At 39.9% G+C, this 20,713-nt stretch overlaps 1 protein-coding gene across 2 annotated transcripts in view; it reads left to right on the top strand.

Moving 5' to 3' along the window:
- plxnb2b (plexin b2b) overlaps positions 1 to 20,713 on the top strand; it is a 128,821-nt gene that overhangs the window by 99,948 nt on the left and 8,160 nt on the right. For both annotated transcript variants that reach the window (XM_030730891.1, XM_030730892.1), the window contains 16 exons: positions 2,400 to 2,505; positions 3,172 to 3,308; positions 3,761 to 3,943; positions 5,130 to 5,214; positions 7,261 to 7,458; positions 8,811 to 8,975; positions 10,005 to 10,141; positions 10,497 to 10,597; positions 10,932 to 11,161; positions 12,844 to 13,025; positions 14,943 to 15,009; positions 16,381 to 16,527; positions 17,653 to 17,809; positions 18,664 to 18,764; positions 19,925 to 20,009; positions 20,413 to 20,564. In XM_030730891.1, the coding sequence (XP_030586751.1) occupies positions 2,400 to 2,505; positions 3,172 to 3,308; positions 3,761 to 3,943; positions 5,130 to 5,214; positions 7,261 to 7,458; positions 8,811 to 8,975; positions 10,005 to 10,141; positions 10,497 to 10,597; positions 10,932 to 11,161; positions 12,844 to 13,025; positions 14,943 to 15,009; positions 16,381 to 16,527; positions 17,653 to 17,809; positions 18,664 to 18,764; positions 19,925 to 20,009; positions 20,413 to 20,564 (2,233 nt within the window). The remainder of the gene's footprint in view (positions 1 to 2,399; positions 2,506 to 3,171; positions 3,309 to 3,760; positions 3,944 to 5,129; positions 5,215 to 7,260; positions 7,459 to 8,810; positions 8,976 to 10,004; positions 10,142 to 10,496; positions 10,598 to 10,931; positions 11,162 to 12,843; positions 13,026 to 14,942; positions 15,010 to 16,380; positions 16,528 to 17,652; positions 17,810 to 18,663; positions 18,765 to 19,924; positions 20,010 to 20,412; positions 20,565 to 20,713) is intronic.

Here is a 20,713-nt window from a genome sequence, read left to right on the forward strand (position 1 = left end):
TGACTATAGGCTTTCATTAGTTCATTCTGCAGCTGTATTGATCTGAGAGTCTCCAGACACAGTTTGATTTAGAGACAGTCATTCTTTCCAGAGGGGAATGTCAGTGGTGGAAGAAGTATTTAAATATTTTTTTTTTATAAAGCAACAATGTAGAAAGTCCTGCTCACAGATTGATTCTTCAGTAAACTTTTGGTAGCTCTTCAAGACAGTCGGTCTAAATACAGACTTTACAGGGGAAATCAGTCTTTTAGTGATGCTGTAAAAGCTCATAGACATAGAAATGTGCAAACGGGACTCAACAAGATTCTGCTTTTCACTGGTGTTTTCATCTGGTTTGTACTTTGGTTTCTAACTGTATAAATTGCTTTTGCATTTAAATTCTTATCTAAAAAGTGGCTGAAGCTGCCAATAAAAGTTCCCCAAAACTGTTACATTAAAACTACAATATTTACATGTAAAAGATAAAATACAGTGGGGTTTAATATAGAAGGTATTGAAACACTTAAGTAAAATACAAGTGCATGGAAATTTTTCTTAAGTACTGCACTTGTACTGTATTTATTTGCTTTCCACCGCTAGGACACACCACTGAATGTCACTCAAGCACTTGCACATGGCTTCTTTTTTGCCACAAATTCTTTGAGATGCATGTATTCACTATAACTATACCTCAATGATTTCATAGTCACACAGATTTTCAGTGGTCTATTCATGCTGCAGGCACTCTGTTCTACCTCATCCCAAACGTGCATTTATGGGCTGAGCACTGTAAAAACATGGAATGAACTTTAAGTCAAGTCTAGCAAACTGCTCTTCAGTAACAGCTGTGTTTTAAAAAGCGCTCACTTCATACAAATGGTCTATAAAAGAGAAAACGGCCACATCGTTGCTCCACAGCCGCTGGCCAGAAGTGTTGACACCTGGCAGGATGGAGCCACATTTATGGCAAAATCCTGCCCCACCATCTGTATGATGAGGCATAAAATAGGATTTATGGGGCCAGATGGAAGTGTTTCTCCTTTAAATCATCCACTTTTGGTGCTAAATGCCTCCTGTGCCCTTACTGTTAGTTGTCCTGCATGTTCGTGAAGCAGGTTGTACCTCACTTGCTTAAAGTCTGGACAGAGTTTGCATTTTGGTATTTCACTCTTCCCCATCTTAGTGTGAGCTGCTGGTTGTTTGATCACGACCCTCCTGTTGGGGACTTGCTATGAATGAGGCTCACTGTGTTACGATGGCCATTTCATCAGCACTGTATTTTTCTTAAGAGCTGCTTATCACATGCTTCCCATCAAACTCCAGACACTGATATGCATGAAAGAAAATCCCTGAAGGGATTGGAAGCAGCCAAACTGGCTTTAGAGCTCATACTACATTCAGAGCTGCGTAGTCAAAAATATTTTGACAGTTGAACATGTTTAGTGTGTCTTCCCACTCTCAAAATGTCAATAAAAACAATTTGACTTTTTTAACCATTGCCTTCTCTACTTAACTAAAACAAGATACGTTACTGCTTAATAATCGCAATGATGGCCTAAAGGTTACAGAAACAGACTTCTCCAGCTTTGCTAGTTTGATCGCTGGCACAGCAGATAAATCAGTGGGTGGGTGAAGTGAGAAGGCAACTCGCCCTCATTACAAACTTTGACACATTTGCTGTTGAGCAACAGCTTCTTGTTCCAGATGCTCCAGTAGCTTCTAAGCGACCAGCAGATCAGACTGTGGTTGTACTGGGAAGCCTCTAGATGTGGATGTACACTGCCCAGCCAAAAAAAAACAAAAAAAAAAAACAGGTCACACACTAATATTGTGTTGGACCACTTCTAGCTTTGACTGCCTTCAAAGTAGAAATAATTTTGATGCTTTCGGTGAATGATTTGTTGATGCATCGTCACAACATTTGTTTCCAACTTTAGCAGTCAGACTGATAAAGTCTTCTCCAGCATCCAAAGGGCTGTCAGTGGTTAAGGGCTGGACTCTGTGCTGACTAGTCCATATCATCACCCAATAATGGCCCAAGTCATTTTTTACAAAAGTTTTATTTTTGCCTAAAATGCTCCATGAACCACTCTTTCACAGTTTGAGGACAGTAATTCTTGTCTTTGTCCTCTTGGAATATGCTCATGCCATCATGGAAGAAGAAATCCAGTGACAGAAAAACCTGGTTGTTGAGTATATACAGGTAGCCGGCTGACATTACTGAACCTAAATCTCCAATCAGATGGAGGAAACATGTCTGGTTGCTCAGTTCAGTACCTGTTTACCTAGTTTGTCAAAGACCTCCCTGTGAGTTTCCTCGACAGGAGAATAACTTTTTGTAAAAAATATGATTCATCAACTAACTGAGGAAAAAAGAGATCTGATGACCTGTTATTCACTTCTTCTTTTTTTCTACTCAGAGTTGTGTGTGAGATTGGACCTGTTGATAAAGCTGACTGGGGCCAGGTGGAGGTTGAGGTGAATGGAGGGAAGAGAGGAACCTCCTCCGTTTTCTTCACCTACAGGGTAAATACACGTGCACACACACACACACACGCAATCTAGAGTTGTACAACTTCTTACTCAGAAATTAAACTCATCCAAAAGCTTTCAGCTGATTTTGTTGTTTTATGGACTCTGTTATGTTTTCCATTTATTAGCTCCAGAGAAACTCTTATCAATCATACCAAGGCCATGACAGTTAAGAAGACTGACCAAATACAACATGTTAAATGTAGCGGTAAATTAAGCACCTAGATGCACATTGCAGTGGTAATTTACTGTACAATAAGTCAGAATGTGCAGGCATTCCTCTTTAACCAGATGCTGTGCAGCAGTTCTTTTTGTCACTTTAATACTCTAAGAGGCTACAGCGTAGCCATTTAACTGGCTTTTCATATCTCTGGCTCTGCTAAAGCTTCCCCACAGGGGAGTGCTCCTCCTAACTGTTTGCTCAGCAAATTGAGGCAGATGTGGTGCTTGTGGGAGTTTGTGTGTCTGAATGTTTCTGAAAGAGTAGGTGGGTAGATCGGGCTTAGAAGAAATGTGTGTGCTTTTGACATGGAACTGTGTCTGTGTGTGTTCTTCTTCTGTGTGCCAGAATCTACCTGTCGTTTGTGTGTATATTAAATATGAGTGTGTATTAAGGTTGTATTTGGTGACACCCCCCCACCCCCACCCCCCCTTCCCTAGGACCCAGTGCCTGATGAGGTGAAACCAGCTAGAGGTCCTAAAGCAGGGGGAACCCTCATTAGAATTTCTGGACGATTTCTGCATACTGGCAGTAAGGAAGATGTGCAGGTCACCATCGGAGGGGTGGACTGCATTGTGTAAGGATTTGTTGTTTTTCAGTAACTGTCATTCACGCCAAACACCAATTCAGACTCTTTAGCTGATAGGACTTGTTATTCAGACACTGCGTTCTATGCAGATTGTACAGTACCCACACTTTGAAGTTCATAAACTGATTATTTTTGGAAATGTATATATTCTTGAAGCAAACATGGAATTGACCTTTAACTTCGAGGTCATAATCAGGAGGGATTTTTTTTTCCTCTTACTATTTTCCCTTTACTGTTGTGACCACCAGTGTTCTGTCAAAAATGGTTCATGGTGACATTTTAGGCAGAGGTAACAGAAAAATAACGAGCAAGAGAAGCAGCAAAGCCAGATTTTAACAAGCTGTCAGGCTGCTGCCATGTTGGCTACCACTGCATGGTGACCTTGTGCCACCCCCACTCCTTCAGCCAGCAAGCACTGAGCTATGTCCTTGTCTTGGCAGGGAGCACTTTGGAGAAAATATCACCTGCAGGACAGGAGAATACCGAGCGGATAAGGTGCCCTCCGACCCTCTCGCCGTCGTAATGAAGTATGGAAAGAGTACCACAAAAAACATCCCAAGTGCCTTTTGGTTTGTTGAAAACCCCACTGTGCTGGATCACCATCCCAAAGGAAGCTTTGTCTGGTCAGTTTAACATAGCAGCATGCAGTCATTGTGTTTGTGATATGCACTGATTCTGTTTATTACACGCTGTATTTTTACTGCCTCCATTTTATCTGCAGCGCTGGATGAAAATTCAGGGAAAAATGTGTGTTGTGTTCTCCTATTTTCATCCATTCAGACTATTGATCATAAAAATATCAGACTGAAATATTTACCTAATATGAGATGAGATTTTATTCAGGCATTCCAGAAGATAAACCCTTGTGAGTTTAGTGATGCCCTCATTTATAGTATTTTGGCACATATGCACTTCTGTGAAACTCCAGTACTGTGATTTATGACCAAGTAGTAAATATGATCTGTACCTACAGGCTCACAGAGTGGGTATGATTGGGAAGTTGTAGTTGGAGAAGAGGCTCACTCTTCTTGCCCCGACTGACATCATTCCTGTCAGAGTTCACATTTCTCAAATCTCTAAACCTCAGAAGTGGAAAATGCCATTCTGATTACTGTCTGATTACTAATGGACAAAAATAAGAGAATTAGATACAGATTAACTTTTACTTTTCAATCTGTGCTTTAAACTAGAAATAAAAAGCTTCTAAGCTAACATTGATAACAAGGTCGGGTAGAATGGTATGCAGAAACCTGGACTCTGAGTAAGTCACCTGCCTCGTTCTTTGCCCTGCACATTTCTGTCTGAAGCTATGGTAAAGCTCATTAATGTCATGAAAGTTTTTTTTTTCTTAAGAGCAGACTGCAGGATTTGCAGAATTTGTTCTCCGAGAGTTGCTGAATGTGCCCGTCTAAATTTAATTCAGATTGGCTGAAATTGGCTGGACAAATGCTATTTTTGATGTTGGAACAAACTGCTTGATAATTGATGAAAATTGATGCATTTGATGGTTACCTTGCTTTTTCTGGCATGATTCTGACACGTATTAGGTACACCGACCAGAACAACAGGCAACAATTTGTTTCCATCTCCAGTGAAAATTACCACATGTGCATTTTAAGAACTGTGCCTGCCTTACATAACTCTCCCTGCAAGCTCGTGTTCTTGTCTTTGTGCGGCTGGTAATGCATTTGATTAATATGTGTTTTCCTGTGTTTTTGGTGTGTGTGTGTGTGTGTGTGTGTGTGTGTGTGTGTGTGTGTGTGTGTGTGTGTGTGTGTGTGTGTGTGTGTGTGTGTGTGTGTGTTTTAGTGGAGGGAGGACCATTGTGGTGGTTGGTTCCGGTTTTGACCTAATCCAGACTGCAGTCATGAAGGTCCAGGGAGGCAACTCAGAGGTTCCTGTTCATTTTCCTTCTTAGCATCTTCCTTCTCTGAGTCAGTGCACTGATCCACCTCTGACAGTCATCATTTCTTAGATCTCCTCACTCTCTCTCATTTTCTCACTCTTAAATGTTGCTTTTCCTCCATGTTTCCCCCCCCTCACTGTAGTTCCTCCCACTTCTCATGAGCCCCAACTCTAGTTTTGATTCATTCAAACTCTGTGAAGCATTTCAACTGCAAGACGCACGACAACAAAATTAACACGTATCTCTACTCCTCCTCCTTGCTGCCACTGATCAGTGATATTTTACAAGCCAGTAATACTTCATCTCACTTCCTAAACCATAAATCCCTAAAACCTGTAGGATTGCAGATATCAGTGCCATTGTTTCACTCTCACCCAAAATGTAACTATGGCCCTCGTCCAGCTTAATCAGGTGGACTGACTCTGCCAGGGAACTTGAAGGAGTTGTACACAGCTTGCCGCCACCTGCCCTCCAATTTACTACTTCTTAAGAAGTAGCAGTTTTGTTCATTTAATTTAAAGGAATACATTTAAAACCAGAATTATGGTTACAGTGTGCCTGTTCCCCTTTACCATTTTACTCCTGTCCCAGCCAAGTCCCCGGGCCCTGCTACCGAGGGACAGTAAAGACTTGAAAATAATTTTCTGGCTGCCACAAACTAGCAGTGGATGTAAAGTGTTATCTCAAAGGCCTTGGTTGGTCAGCCTCATAAGATTCTTTTGGTTTAAGTCCATCAGCTGAACTAGACCTAAATGTGTGGACCCATTACGGCTGCTGGCATGTGTTAACAACATGCTGAGTTGTAGGTCAAGTTAGTGACTTGAAGTTTGTTTGTTTTGGGGGGTTTTTTGGTATTTTTTTTTCTTTCTGTAAAGACCCTCCAGTTCTTACTTTGGATTTTAAACTTCTTGAAACTTCCTGAGTCTGTGCAGCAGATGTTTGTAGTTACAACCTAGATTTTTATACATTTCTAAATTGGAGTTGATTGGACCACAGAAATTCCTTCTAAATAGTTGCTACTAAATGTTTTCTTATACTAGACCTAACTGTTGCACAGCTAATTGAGCCTGTATTGTTTGTGCTGTTGGCAAAGCAATATACCTAAGCACACTGAGAAAAGGAAAAGAATAAAATATGAGTGGTAGAACTTGTTAATATAATAAAAAGATGTAGGACTGATTGTATGCTTATATACAGCAGAATGTATTTACATCTCTGTACAATTAAGGGACCACATGCCTTTAAAGGGGAAATTTGTGAGATTTTTAGAGCGTGAAGAACAGAATTAGAAGAAATAACAATATTTGACATTATGCCAGAGACATCTGTGCCACGCTTCTTCTTTCAGCTACTTATGCTGAGGACTAGAGGGCCTGAGTGTGCATAAAATTGGTAGTTTTACATATAATTCCATAAGTCCTGTTTGAATAAGTATTAAGTACAATGTGTAAATCATCAAGTGTTGTTAAAATCAACATTTGGCTTGCAGCATGTGATTCCACAATGACAACCTGAGCCAGATGTTTCACAGCCACCTATTTCCATGTTCATAAAGTCTCTGGAGGTGTTGATCAAGAGATTTTGAGGCTTTTGCCATGTTGAAAAACTTTACCTACTCGTAGCACTGCAGAGTTTAGCTGTCATGCGTGTACTGCTGAAACAATAAGTGACAGGAATATCACAATCAGTCCAGTTAATCGCAAACAAGTTATAGAAAGGCAGCGGAGGAGTGATTCAGTGTGAGTTATGATTCATCGGAGGCCTCATTCTATGATGGAAAATGGAGTTTTTAATAGAATGACTGAAAAGACACATGTAATTTTACCTTTCTCATTGTACCAAAACAGGCTTTTTTCCCACCACCGTGTATCAAAAACATTATATTCACTCCAGCAACACCCACTGTTTGCTTTATTATTTTTAGTGCTGCTCCATATTTCCTATGCTGTAATTTCCGTTGTGTCTTGTCATGTTTATATTAGTTTGTTTTATTTTTGTAACATTTTACTGTCCCCCCCCCCCAATGCACCCCAGCCCGCCCAGATAAAGAACAACACCATCATCCAGTTTCAGTCTCCGGCAGTAACGGGCTTCTTCAATCAGCCCTTGAAAACAGTCATCCTGCTAGACAACTTGGAGCACGAACTGAAGCCCTTCTACTACCACCCCAACCCCCACTTCAATAATATAACCAAGAAGGTCATCACTGAGAACAGCATCATTAGCGTTACTGTGAGTACAGCCACCAGGTCGCTTTAATGCAGTTGTAGTGCGGTGTTTTGTTTTTTTGTTTTTCTGAAGAGTCGGTGTCTGCTGTGTGATGTAATTAAGACAAATGATCTTATTATCAGACTTGAGAATAAAAATGGAAAAGATGCTGAGTTGCATTTGCTGCACATTTGTCATTTTAGCTCAGTGAGCTCTTTGCTTTGGAAGTAACAAAAAAAAAAAACAAAAAAACGATAGTAGCTGCAGTTAATGAACAATTTTGATCTGTTCGTGTTCGTGTAGAATAAACGTGTTTTTTAGTGTGTTGCTGTGAAACTGTTTTATAATAAATGATGATTAGCAGAATAGTTATGGGAAAAATGCAAGTGTTTACGCAAACTGATTTTTAGGAATTTACAAAAAAAGTGCACTTTCAAAACACTTAACTGAAAACATAAGTCATTTTTGGGAAGGGGGCCCAGTTAAACATAGCTGTGTTTGAAGTGGTGTTAAGCCAAATGCTTGAAAACCCTGCAAGTCTGCACACAAGTACACATTTATTGCTTTAGCCTGGATACGATGTTTATAATGTTTGTCTTTATGATAACTAATCTGGTTTTGAAAAGCGGTTTGGCATACTGTGCTCTTGATATCAGACGGTATGTAGATGAGCTAGTAAATAAAACACAAAGAAAACTCTTCCAGTTTTAATCTTCTCATCATCTGGATTGATTTTTGCACCTATTTTGTAGCATTATTTTTACTTCCCAAGGGCTGCACCTTTCCTAAAATCCAAGGTGACACTTTCACATGGCTTGTTTTGTTTGACGAGTGCAGCGAAGCACTGTCACAAAGATATGCAGCAAACAAAAATGACTAAGAAGCCTGAAACAGAAAATGAATATATTTTCTGTCTTATCGATTCAGCTGTGGATTTTTTTTTATAGTTTATTATTTTTATGGCTGTTGTTTCAAGGTCCCATAGTATACCATCTCAAAGTTTCTGTTGGTGAATGCACTTTAGGTACAAGTATGCCTTTCCAGTTACTCAGATGCTGATTGACTAAAGCTGGTTTCACCTTCTTCCAGCCCGCATTAGAATAATTAAATGTCTGTAGATCCAGAAGGGCGCTGCAGGATCTCAAGAAATTACTGAGAGTGAGGTGCTTACAATAACTGTAATCTTTATCTTTTTAATTACTTTTGGCTCATATTGGAGCACTGAAGGGCTGTCATACAGCACACTTTCCACCCATTACTCATAAAATGCTGCTGATAATGTTTTCAGTGCTCATCATATGATGGCTCTAATTAATTTCTCTCCTATGTAGTTCAGTCACTGCCCTCAGAGCATTTCATTCACTCTTCCTCTGCAGGGTCGGGGTTTCTCCAAAGCAATGACGGCAAAAGAGGCTGAAGCCTTTGTAGGCGACGTTCAGTTTGTGGTCAACACCCTTCAGGACGATAAGCTGTTCTTGGACCCACCTTCCACCTCGCTTCACGCTCACTCCAGAGACACACAGCCCGAGCTGCAGCTAAAGGTCAGACCACACAAACAGATGACATCACAGAGTGATGGAGGTCATAGCCTCGTCATTTATTTTAGTAAAGGTTTTAATGCAACACTGTAAAATCACTGCTTCGTAAATAAAAGTACTCCCCTCCAAATTATTAAGGTATAAAGGCATCAGGAGAATGAACTTTAAGTACTCAAAATAAAAGTCTGCCACAGATAAAGACTCCTTTGGGATTCTGTGTGATTGTATATCATTATATTGCTATTACTCATGCATTACATGCAAGCACAATTTTACTGATGGCGCTTTAGCTGTTTTACATGAAACTCAAATCAGTTACTGTTTTAATAATGAATAAATCAATTGGTTATTTTCTCTTTTTTTTCCTGATTGACTGTTGTTTGGTTTTTAATAAACAACTAGACACCAATAAAGCTATTAGATCTTTTGGTCTCCTGCTACTTTATCCTAGTACAGGTACCTCGATTGTGTACTTCAGTACAGTACTTGAGTAAATGGACCATTGAAGATCTATACTCAAGACTTGAAGATGACAGCATGCATACATGCATCATGAATCTTTACTGTACTTCTCCAGGTGTATCGTTTATACATCTTGAGATCCCATTTTTTTTTCCCCCCCTGGTTGAACAATTTTCATGTAGCTACAGGCCCAATAATTGCATGTAATTATAGCTAAGCCACAACTGTGATGAATACCATACCTCTCCCTGGGTAATTCTTATTGTCATGTCTGTGGCCGCATAAAGAAGTGACACCGCGAGACTATAATCCAGCTTTTTCTATATGGGTATCTGGTGCTGTTGATAAAGTGTCAGACTTGGTACATTTATGTAATTATCCCCTTTTGTAGCCCTACCAACCTGAACATACGCACTTTAAAAATACTTAAAGGTCCTAGAGCTGCTTTAGCAGAATTGAGGGAAATTATTCATTCTTAGATTCTACCCCTACTTCCTCTCTGCCATCGTCCAGCTAAAATGTCGGGATGCTTGTGCAAATAATACGATTTTCACTGTGTTTTTTCCACAGATCAAGTTTGGGAGTGGGGAGTGGGTGGTCGGCTCGGTGCAATATGAGAAAAAGATCACTCTCCCACTCTACATCATCATCCCTGCTGTCATTGTGCCCATGCTGCTCATCATCACTATCTCTGTCTACTGCTACAGGTGAATTGAGCTATTTTAGGTTAACTTCATGCAGCAGAAGCAGACGATTGATTGCATTTATTTAGAGTGTAGGTACTTCTCCAGTCAGACCCAGCTTTTTCTACATTGTGTTTTTCCAAAAAGGGACTTTGTTTGTTACAAGTTATAATAACAAAATTCTGAACAGATACGTTGCAGCTAGGCTGGTGGCCAAAAGGGAAAGTAGCAGTTTGTAATATTAACATTTATCTGTTTGACCTTATTTTCATGACGTGTGTTGCTTCTGTGTGTGTGTGTGTGTGTGTGTGTGTGTGTGTGTGTGTGTGTGTGTGTGTGTGTGTGTGTGTGTGTGTGTGTGTGTGTGTTATCTGTTCAGGAGAAAGAGTCAGCAGGCAGAGAGGGAGTATGAGAAGGTGAAACACCAGCTTGAGAATCTGGAGGAGAGTGTACGAGACCGCTGCAAGAAGGAATTCACAGGTATAAACGGTGCAGCTGTGCCGACGCTTCGCAATATTGCTAATGCCCCTCTAAGGATCCATGTTTCTAAGAAGCTGTAAATGAATTGCTTCATAGCTCTGATTAAATGCATAAATTCTCTCACTTAATGTCACATTATTGTCATTATTAGAAGCAGTTTTGCTGTAATATTAATAGAAAATAATATTTCACTGTTGAAATAATTTTCCTGGCAATGCTCTCCATTTTCTGTCTCTCGCAGCATCATAATTGAGACAGACGAGCAGTGTGCAAGTGACAAGAGTTGCTTATTAAAAAGAGATCGTGTGATGTTTTCTTGTTTATTTTTTTGCAGACTTGATGATTGAGATGGAGGACCACACCAATGACCTGAATGAGGGACGAATCCCCTTCCTGGACTACAAGACCTACACAGACCGGGTCTTCTTCCTGCCCTCCAAAGATGGTGCTAATGATGTGATGATCACAGGGAAGCTAGACATCCCGGAGGCTCGCAGGGCCATCGTGATTCAGTCACTCAACCAGTTCTCCAACCTCCTGAACTCCAAGACATTCCTCATTAATGTAATTATACTGCACACACATCATCAAATGGTCAGCAATGAGCTTGGACTGATAATGTCTGTTTACAGGGAGTTTACAGTCATGTGACACGGTGCAAAATCAAACCTTCAAACACTGAATAATGCTGGATGCTCCCAGTTTTTCAAAGCTTTCTTTTTAGGACTCTGGGGTCACTTGGTCCAACACTTAGTTTTACAAAGACATTTATGATTCTTGGATGATGTATGACTTTATCCCAGATTTCCCATTAATACCACCAGCAGTTTAGGATTTACTTCTCTTGAGTGAAACGATGCCAACTCCTTGACAGATTGCACAGATATTACTTTACCCCACAGGGTAATTTTGAAAAATTTGGGTGTTTCACTGATTTTTACTCTTGAACCACAGTAAGCTCAAAAAAAAAAAAAAAAGATTTCAGCTAATTTGGGTTAATTTAGGCTATTAGATCGTTTGTTATGCTAACTAACATTAACCTGAAATGATAGCAATGCGAGACTTTATACCTGCTATTCTGACTATCACATTTAGTGCAGATTCACCGCTTGCAGCTAGCACAGCTTTAGACTCTTATGAAACATCAGTCAGTCTAAATATAGACATGTAATCACCTATATTACTTCATATGTTACATAAATGTCAGTCACTAGAAGATTACTTCTAAACTGCATTATTTGAACTGCTCATCCAACTTCAAACTCATCATTGCACTTACCTGAGTTCCCATGCGTCATGTTTGAAGCATAGTGGTTGAACAGCTGTCAGAGAACAGACAGACAGATATAAAGATTTGCCTATTAATTCACGAGATATAATGTACTGTATATCATAAATGGACTTGACTCGTAGGAGCCGACGGTATTGCATTTTTAACAAATTCCTCTCAGCTCATCAGATTTGCAGCACTGCATAAACTCTGTGGGTATAAGCTGATTTACTGAGAATCTAGTTGTGGAGTTGTTTCTGAATGAACTAACTGGCCTCGTGTAATGAAAGAAGCAAATTGCTGAATGCACCAGTACAGCTCTTTTGTGAGTATTCAGACAGCAGTGGAGTTTTGTGGCAGAGTCACAAGGTGGCTGTAGCAATAGCACAGGAGACAATAATCTCAAAAGGCAGCAGGATGAATGCATCGGAGGCTTTCTTTCAGTAGTTTTTCTGAGAATATATGGTTTTTAAAAAAAAAGGTCTGATCCAGCCACCATTACCTTGAGCTACTTAGCTAAATGTTTGTGTAATACTATATTGACGGTGCTTTTTAAATGGGCCATAGCCCATACACTTTAAGGATCTATTTTGAATCCAGGCCCCCTTTCTTTGAACTGTGAGCACTGTGTGTGTTTATAGTTGGTGGAGCATCTACAGTATTACAAGTGAGAGGCAGAAGACATAGCACAGGGAGACGTGTGAAGATTCCTGTTAATCCAATATTGCTGGCACAGAGACAGCCTCTGAGGTGTTAACTGCACTTGTGGGGTGATTCCTCTTCCACTAATTGGTATCATTTCTAAGCCACAGTATTTTACAGGGCAGAATTAAATTTACCTTGATAATTAGAATTTTCACTAGCATTGGTCTTTTGATAATTTAAAAGCATATTATGTTGGATTTGCTTCTGCGTGCGCTTCATCGCGATGATTAATTTACCTCATCGTCTGCCTCCTGTTTCTGTGTGTTTGCAGTTTATCCGTACCCTGGAGCGCAGTCATGACTTCAACGCCAGGGCCAAGGTGTACTTTGCCTCCCTGTTAACAGTAGCTCTGCACGGGAAGCTGGAATATTACACCGACATTATGAGAACACTGTTGCTGGAGCTGATGGAGGAATACGTCAACAGCAAGAACCCCAAACTAATGCTGCGCAGGTGAGTGTGGACCAACTCTGTGTTGCTTCTTAGTGGATATTGGTTCACTTGTAGTGCTTTCAGGATTAATTGTGTAGATTCAAAATATTTTAGTGCTCACTTCCCATTAATCGCCTTGAAGTCTGATACAAACATTCATGCCTCTTTCAAGATTAATTTCAGATATGTTAGCAATCCTTGTTATGTAGGTCAAAATTTTAACAGTGAATACCTGCTATTAATGTTCTCCTTGGGAGTGTTTTTCGCACGCTAACCTACTTAGCTCTGAGTACTGCTGCCTTAGGACAGCCTCACAGCGCCGCTCTTCTGGCTGGACTCTTAGATTTGTTTAGCAGTGATTGCTCCGAGATTGTAAAATGTCCTCTTTATGCAGTTCTAAATCAGAGTTGCCTCATAGCTAAACTTTGGCACTGATATGAACCAGTTGAGGCAGACTGGGATTCAGTTCAGAATGCAGCGGACTGTTTCATTCTGTTGCCATGTTTTCTGTTGAATTTTGTGAGGAATACTGTAGTCCACTATCAGGAGCCAGACTGCTGCTTCATCTATTCCAGTCTTCCTCCATCTGTTCATCCTTCTGTTTTTTTCTTTTTTTTTTTTTTCCCTTGTTGGAGTCCAAGTAAAATGTGCTGGACATTTCTTCTTCTTTTTCCTCCCCTCTTTGTCATCTTCACCTTCTTATCCCGCTGCTTGTAACTATAACATCAGCTTTAGTACTTGAGCCAATGTAATTTAACCCAAATTTCAATAGTTGACCTTTTACACTGGAAAAGTGTAGAATTGCTATTATAATTTTTTTGGGTTAGTGTGAAATTATAACTAGTTATTGTTTTATTAACTAGTATTTTTTATAAACTGGCCAAATACTGTGGATTTTTTTCCGTGGCTTTTAACAAATTGTAGTTGCTCTGTGTCCCCTGGTAAAATGTCATAATTTCTTTGTGAAATTAGAGTCTGTAAACATCCAACTGATTAATTTGAAGTAAATAGCCTGAAGAAAAGAAGCTCTGGGTTTGGTGTTCTTTGATCTTTTAATGATCATGTCAAGGTCAAGTCATCCATTGACTGCCGCTTCCCCTCCCTCAGCAGGACACACTTGTCTGACAGCACAGTTGCTCATCATTTCTGAGGGGCGATTATGCGATCTGAACTATTTGCTGTGCCTAGGCATGCTGTGACTGACTGTTATGCAAGTACACATCCTAATTATCCCCCAATGAAGAAGCTCATTATGCTGATTAGGCCATTGTGCCAACACGGGCCCCTTATAGACAAGAGATTTAATTAAGCATGCTATGTGCTAACAGTGGGCACCACCAGTGGATAGTTGACATTATGATGGGCTATCTGTCAAGTGACCAATGACATGAGTTTTGAATTAAAATATCTTGACACTGACAGTCTGTACAAATGTGGATTCCTTAAAGGTCCCACAAGGAAGCTCTCGGTACAGTTTTTGTGCTGATGTTAATGCCAGAGGAGGTTTGGAGCTGTGCAGTTACTGAGTCAGCAGAGCGTTGGTGATTTTTGCGCACTATACATATCAGCACTCAGCGGCCCCGCTCTGTAACTTCTACTTTACAACATTACCATTTGTTACTACATGTAATATCTAGGAGGGAAGAAATTTCCTGAACTGACTTGTTGCAAAGGTGGCTCCTATTGCAGTTCCATGCTTGGTTTCAGTGATCTCTTTCTTTTACAAATGTTTGTAAAGGCAGACTGTATAACTAGGTGCTTGATTTTATACCCCTGCAGCAATGGAACTGATAACACCTGAATTCAACGATACATTTGTCCATAAGTAAATGGTGTCTGTTTCTGCACTATGTATTGATATACAGTTTTTTACACCAAAATAAATATCTTGTATTTTCACATTAATAGTAAAAAGTACTCCACCAATGTGTTTTTCAGGTCAGAGACCGTGGTGGAACGGATGCTGTGCAACTGGATGTCAATCTGCCTTTACCAGTTTTTGAAGGTAATGAGGGTTTTTGTGTCACTGGAAATGTATTCAGCTGATGTGATATGATTCAGTGACTGATCAAATAATCGGTAAATCAACAGAAAATTGATTTGAAAAAAACATTTTTTAAAATAACAGCAAATATTTCATGCAGCTTCTGAAATGTGATATTTTTATATTGCTAATTGTTCTATGTTATAACAAGAAGCACTTCCAAAATCCCCCCCCCCCCCAACACACAGACACACACACACACAGCTCATTCTCTTTCTCTTGACAATAATTTGTTTAAAGCTATAAGACTTTTGGGGTCAACTTGAAAGAAAGGCAGATGTGAAATGTAAAAGTGAGGTCAGAGGTCAAACGTGATTTGGATGCAAACTATAATGTGATATTTAGAATCTTCATATATCAGTGTCATTCCTAAATGTTGCCAATGCAAGCAAAGGCAGTAGAATTTTAAGCAGAGTTTTAAAGAAAAAAAGACATTTTATAAAATATTTGACCTTGAAGAAGCAGAGGTCCAAAGTAACCTGATGTTTAGAATCCCCTTATATCATTCCCTATATGCCTATATGTTGTCAATACAAAAAATGGCAGTAAGAAACATAGTTTTAAATAGCTCTATATAGCATTAATGTCACTTTTCAATCTGTTAACCTTGAAGGAGAGGTCAAAGGTCAAATGTGACATTTTAAATCTTTATATGCACTTTCTATATGCTGACAATACACACACACTTGTGAGAGTCATAGTTTCTAAGTTATGAGGCTCTTTGTCAGTTTATAACTAATAAATCATTAAGCTCGCCTTGAAGACGTTGGTGGATGGAAGCCAAAGTTTAATGGCCAATTATAACCCCACTCTACACCCCTACAAAGTTATATCAGAATTCATTCAAAACTTTTCAAGCTATCATGTTTACAGACAGAATGACACACAAACACTTCCAAAAACATAACCTGTGTGGTGGAGGTTAATAAACTTCACGTCTTTGTGGTGTAGACCGCTGGTCTCATAAAACAAACACAGGATGCCAGCACACTGAAACGGATATTCAGGGTTTTGTGATATTGTTATTTTTCAAAAGAAGAAACTTTAATATAACAAAAAAAAATGAAATAAATGTTTTTTTCAAGAGTGAATACACTTTATCACTAATGCAAAATAAAAAATGCTTATGATTAGATGCTTCAGTATTAAAGTATGGGATTTCTGCATTTCTTTCATTAGTGCTTGTATTGACAGTGCCAATTTATTTGTCTTCTAAGCTGCTAATCACAACAATTAGTTTCTTTACAACAGCTGCGTCAAGCTAAATGGCTTTGTGTGTGTGTGTGTGTGTGTGTGTGTGTGTGTGTGTGTGTGTGTGTGTGTGTGTAACAGGACTCTGCAGGCGAGCCCTTGTACAAACTGTTCCAAGCCATCAAGCACCAGATTGAGAAAGGGCCTGTGGATGTCAGAGTGAAGAAAGCCAAATACACTCTCAACGACACAGGCCTGTTGGGTGACGACGTAGAGTACTCTGTCCTGGTGAGATAGACACAGACAGACACACACGCACGCACGCACGAGCACGCAGACAAAGTACCCCTCACAAGCACTCAGACATACAAATTCAGAAACTCTGTGTCATAAAAACTGCACACTCTGCTTCAAGACTGCACGGTGTTTTGTGCCTGGTGAGCAATACAGACACGCACACATACACACTGTGCAGTTGCCGTGGTAACCACCCCCCCAAAAAAACAACACCCTGAGGCGACTGCCCGTTTTTTTTTTTGTGTGACATCCATTTTCAGTGTCAATGTTCGCAGCTTGAAAAACGACACAGGCAACCGATTCCAATGTAGCAGTGAAATGTGTGTCTTAGGTTAAAGTCCTACAAGTGGGTACGAGTATGGAGTACAAGCCAACTCCACAACCTCTCTCAACCTTGCAACCTGCACCTGCTCTCCATCCACTTGGGCAGCTTTCAAGAGTCAGGAAAAGCCCGTGTGTCTTGTTTTGATATTGTGTTTCAGTAATGGAAGCTAATATGAACACAGCTGTTTTTTGTTAAAGTCAGCACAAATAAAAAGACCCATGGGTAATGGCGTTGTCGAGGACAATTATCAAATTAGCCTGAATTACACGTCTCCTTCTGTGATGGATTGCTTTCTGTGATTGAATTACACAGGGAGAAAAAAAAAGAACACAAAACACACAAGTGAGATTTCAAAGGCGGATGCGTTGCTTCCTATTGGCTTCAATTCACAGCGCACTCTTCTTATACACTTCACATGCGGATGGGCTTATGTGCTTGCCATTGTGAGCGCATTCCCTGCCTCCCATTTCGAAGTGTTGAATGGTCAGTTATTTCTAACAGGACTGAATATAAGAGGTGAGGCAGGTCAGTTTACTCCCGCTGTGCTTTGGTCATTAGCTGGCCAAGAGTCCTGTCAGGTGTCATCACTGTGTGTGTGTGCGTGCGTGCGTGCGCGTGCTTATAAAGCCCTGTTGCCGTGACAACAACATCCCAATAGAGCTTGGCATGTGTGGGTGGGTGCCTGGGTGCTCTGACCATGTTTGAATATTTCTGCATATTTGTTTTATGATGGTAGGTGCACGTGAATTGCTCATCAGCGTGCGGTCTTAATGTGTGTTTCTGTTTGTCAGACCTTGCAAGTACTGGTTCAAGGCGAGGGGCCAGATGTTACGCCCGTCAAGGTGCTGAACTGCGACACCATCTCACAGGTGAAAGAGAAGATCATTGAGCAGGTGTACAGGAACCTGCCATACTCCCAGCGGCCCAAGGTCGACAGTGTCACCCTGGGTGAGTAAATGAGGGTCAACTAAAAAGAAAGATGATGAACTGAAGCTAAAAAGCCTGGTAATGATAAATAATGTAACTGTTAAAGGGAGTGGCTGCGAATTTTGACTAGGTGAAGTTATTTCAGTCCTAAGTGAAATGAATTCATAATTGAATCAGACGTGTGTTTGTCTGGGAGGGGGAATAATTATTTAATTTCCAGATTTACTCAGTATATTTTAAAATTTAATATAACATATCTGCATTTCAGTTTGCGGAATAAGAAAAAAATTATCGTTATTGAGGCTGAGAAGTTATTCATTGTCAGCAACATGAAAAAATCCTCCATCACTACTGCTCACTACTGTAGTCAGAAACCTTGGGGAGTGACTTGAAAGGCTAAAGCTCCATAGACATTTTCTAGCTTCAAAGTCATTTTTTATTCCCACGCATGCTGTAGATCTCATTCCTTTATACATTTTAGATAAGCAGAGATCTATCTTCTTTCAAGCTAACTGCCTTGTATTTGGTTTTAGTTGTAAATGAAACACAGATGGCAGTGAGCTCAGTTATGCAGAAGCAGTTTGAGTGCAAATCAAACTTCTTTATTATGTATAAATTATACAGAAAATGCTAACATGTGACTTCTTCACCCAAATTCGACTCTTCAATTAACAAGCAAATTCAGCAGTTGCATCATTAAGTCCTAGGAGATGACTGAGCTGATAGCTGCGTTTGTTGTATGTACATTAGTACAGGATAACAGCAACCTGCGAGAAAAGAGTGTTTGAAATAACGTAAAAAGTTTCAGTGCGCTCTCACTCACTGCAGCGGTAACTTCAGCTTTGACGAGTTTTCTCTTCCTGCATTCATCACAGAGTGGCGCCCGGGCTCAACGGGGCAGATTTTATCAGATCTGGACTTGACCTCCCAGAAAGAAGGCAGGTGGAGACGCATCAATACTCTGGCACACTACAATGTGAGTACTGCAAAATTTAGGTATAGTCTAATCTATCAGAATACTGTAAACTTCCCTTTACTGTAGGTAAAAATAAATTGTTGGTACTTACAAAGTATACAATATATTATTCTACATTTAGCCATTTTAGGGACTTTTAATTAATCCCCAAAATTTCCCACAACATAAAAAATAAATAAGTATGGCAAGGACCCAGTTTTCTACTTACAGTCCCACATTGAAATGTGTTGCATTTTATATAAACGTACAAAATTACAGTCATACAACAGCTCCCATGTGACCCTACATGAGGGTAAAATATTGAAATTTTTTCCTCAGTCCTGTTTTGAGATAAAATATGTATGATATACCATATAGGCAGAAATAAATGTGCGATATGTACTCAAGGACAATATTGGAAGCTGGTAAAGTGGTCCTTTTTTTATGGCTCTTTAGCTCAAGTCTAGCAACCATCATGGAGTTCTCCCTCTCCTTGCCAATAACTACCAAGCTATGTGAAAGGTTTTGTCCTTAAAGTGCTACTTACTTATGTCATTACCTTTTATGGAGTGCATGACTATGCAAGGTAGCTCATTTACAAGAATGTTGCACAAAAAGTGTTATATGAAATCGCACTGATGATATGATATTTCTTCATGGTTTGTTTTTTATCAGCTAAAAATTTCTTACCTGCCACTCTGAAGGCTTGCTCTCTGTTTGGTCTCGTTGGCTCTCAATGGCGACAGAATGCCACTAAATCTTCTTGGCACTGTATTGATCCACAGAAAATAAAGGTCACTCACGAATATCCCCTACCTGTTCTACTTTTCAGCCACTTAAATCCGCCTCTTTCAGAGGTGCTCGGCTTTCTTTCATCCTACCTGCTGTCGCACTGTTGTTCTTAGACAACAGCCGCACTCCTATAGATTAATTGGCTGTGTCAGAGTAGTGCTAATCACAGTATTTGTGAGGTCAATAATAGGTTGACTCCAAAGAAAATGGCCTGTAAATATCCCAGTAAAGACTCTCTGTTCATGTCCACTCAGTTGCATTGATTAAGAATTAGATCTGGGTGCTAAAAGGTGCTGCTGACCACAGTCACAGTAGCTATTAAATTCAAAGGTGTGTGAAGTTTGCATCATTGTGCGCGCTGTCTAACAGAAGATTTCTGTACATTCCAGGTGCGAGATAACGCCACATTAGTTTTGTCCAAAGTGCAACACACTCAACAGAACTATGACCAGAATCAGGAAAACCACGAGGAGCGTACGTATCCCTGAATACACACATGCTGTGCACGTAAGCATGCACTTGATGAACCCAGACGGGCTCAGATGAAATGTGTACTTGAGAATTCTTGCCTTTGTTTTGTTTCTCCAGGGTTTTTGTCAATATTCCCACTCTCATTTAGCATGCTAATACATGTTGTTTTATGTATCACACACTTTGAGATTATGCTGAAATAGTATGTCCTTTTATCTTTAGCTTTTGTTTTTTATGTATATTTCAGAGTATGGTTTAGCATTCCTTCTTGGGTAGTCTCTCTGCATTCAAATTCAGTTGACACACCCTCCCATTTTTATCATCTGAATGCTTTCTGTAAGCATGTGCATGAATAAATATGTAGAATTACCCAAAGAAAGTTTACACTGGTGTTTGTCTCCAATAGGAAATGCTTTGTTGGAGGATGATAAAGTGTTTCACTTGGTGAGGCCAGCAGACGAACTGGATGAGATCAAATCTAAACGAGGAAGCATAAAGGACAAGTCGATGACCAAAGCCATTACAGAGATCTATCTAACAAGGCTCCTTTCTGTAAAGGTACGAGACAAACATGAAACTATATATGCAATTATTAAGTAGAGAACTGTCACACTGAACAAACAGTAAAATCTGCTTTTCAGACCAGGGTTTTTCAGTTAAAGCCCTTTTGGAAAGAGCTGAAATTTTGACCCTCTCATTGTAAATAG

The sequence above is a fragment of the Archocentrus centrarchus genome, chromosome 6 (assembly GCF_007364275.1).
Source record: "Archocentrus centrarchus isolate MPI-CPG fArcCen1 chromosome 6, fArcCen1, whole genome shotgun sequence".
NCBI classification, from domain to species: Eukaryota; Metazoa; Chordata; class Actinopteri; order Cichliformes; family Cichlidae; genus Archocentrus; species Archocentrus centrarchus.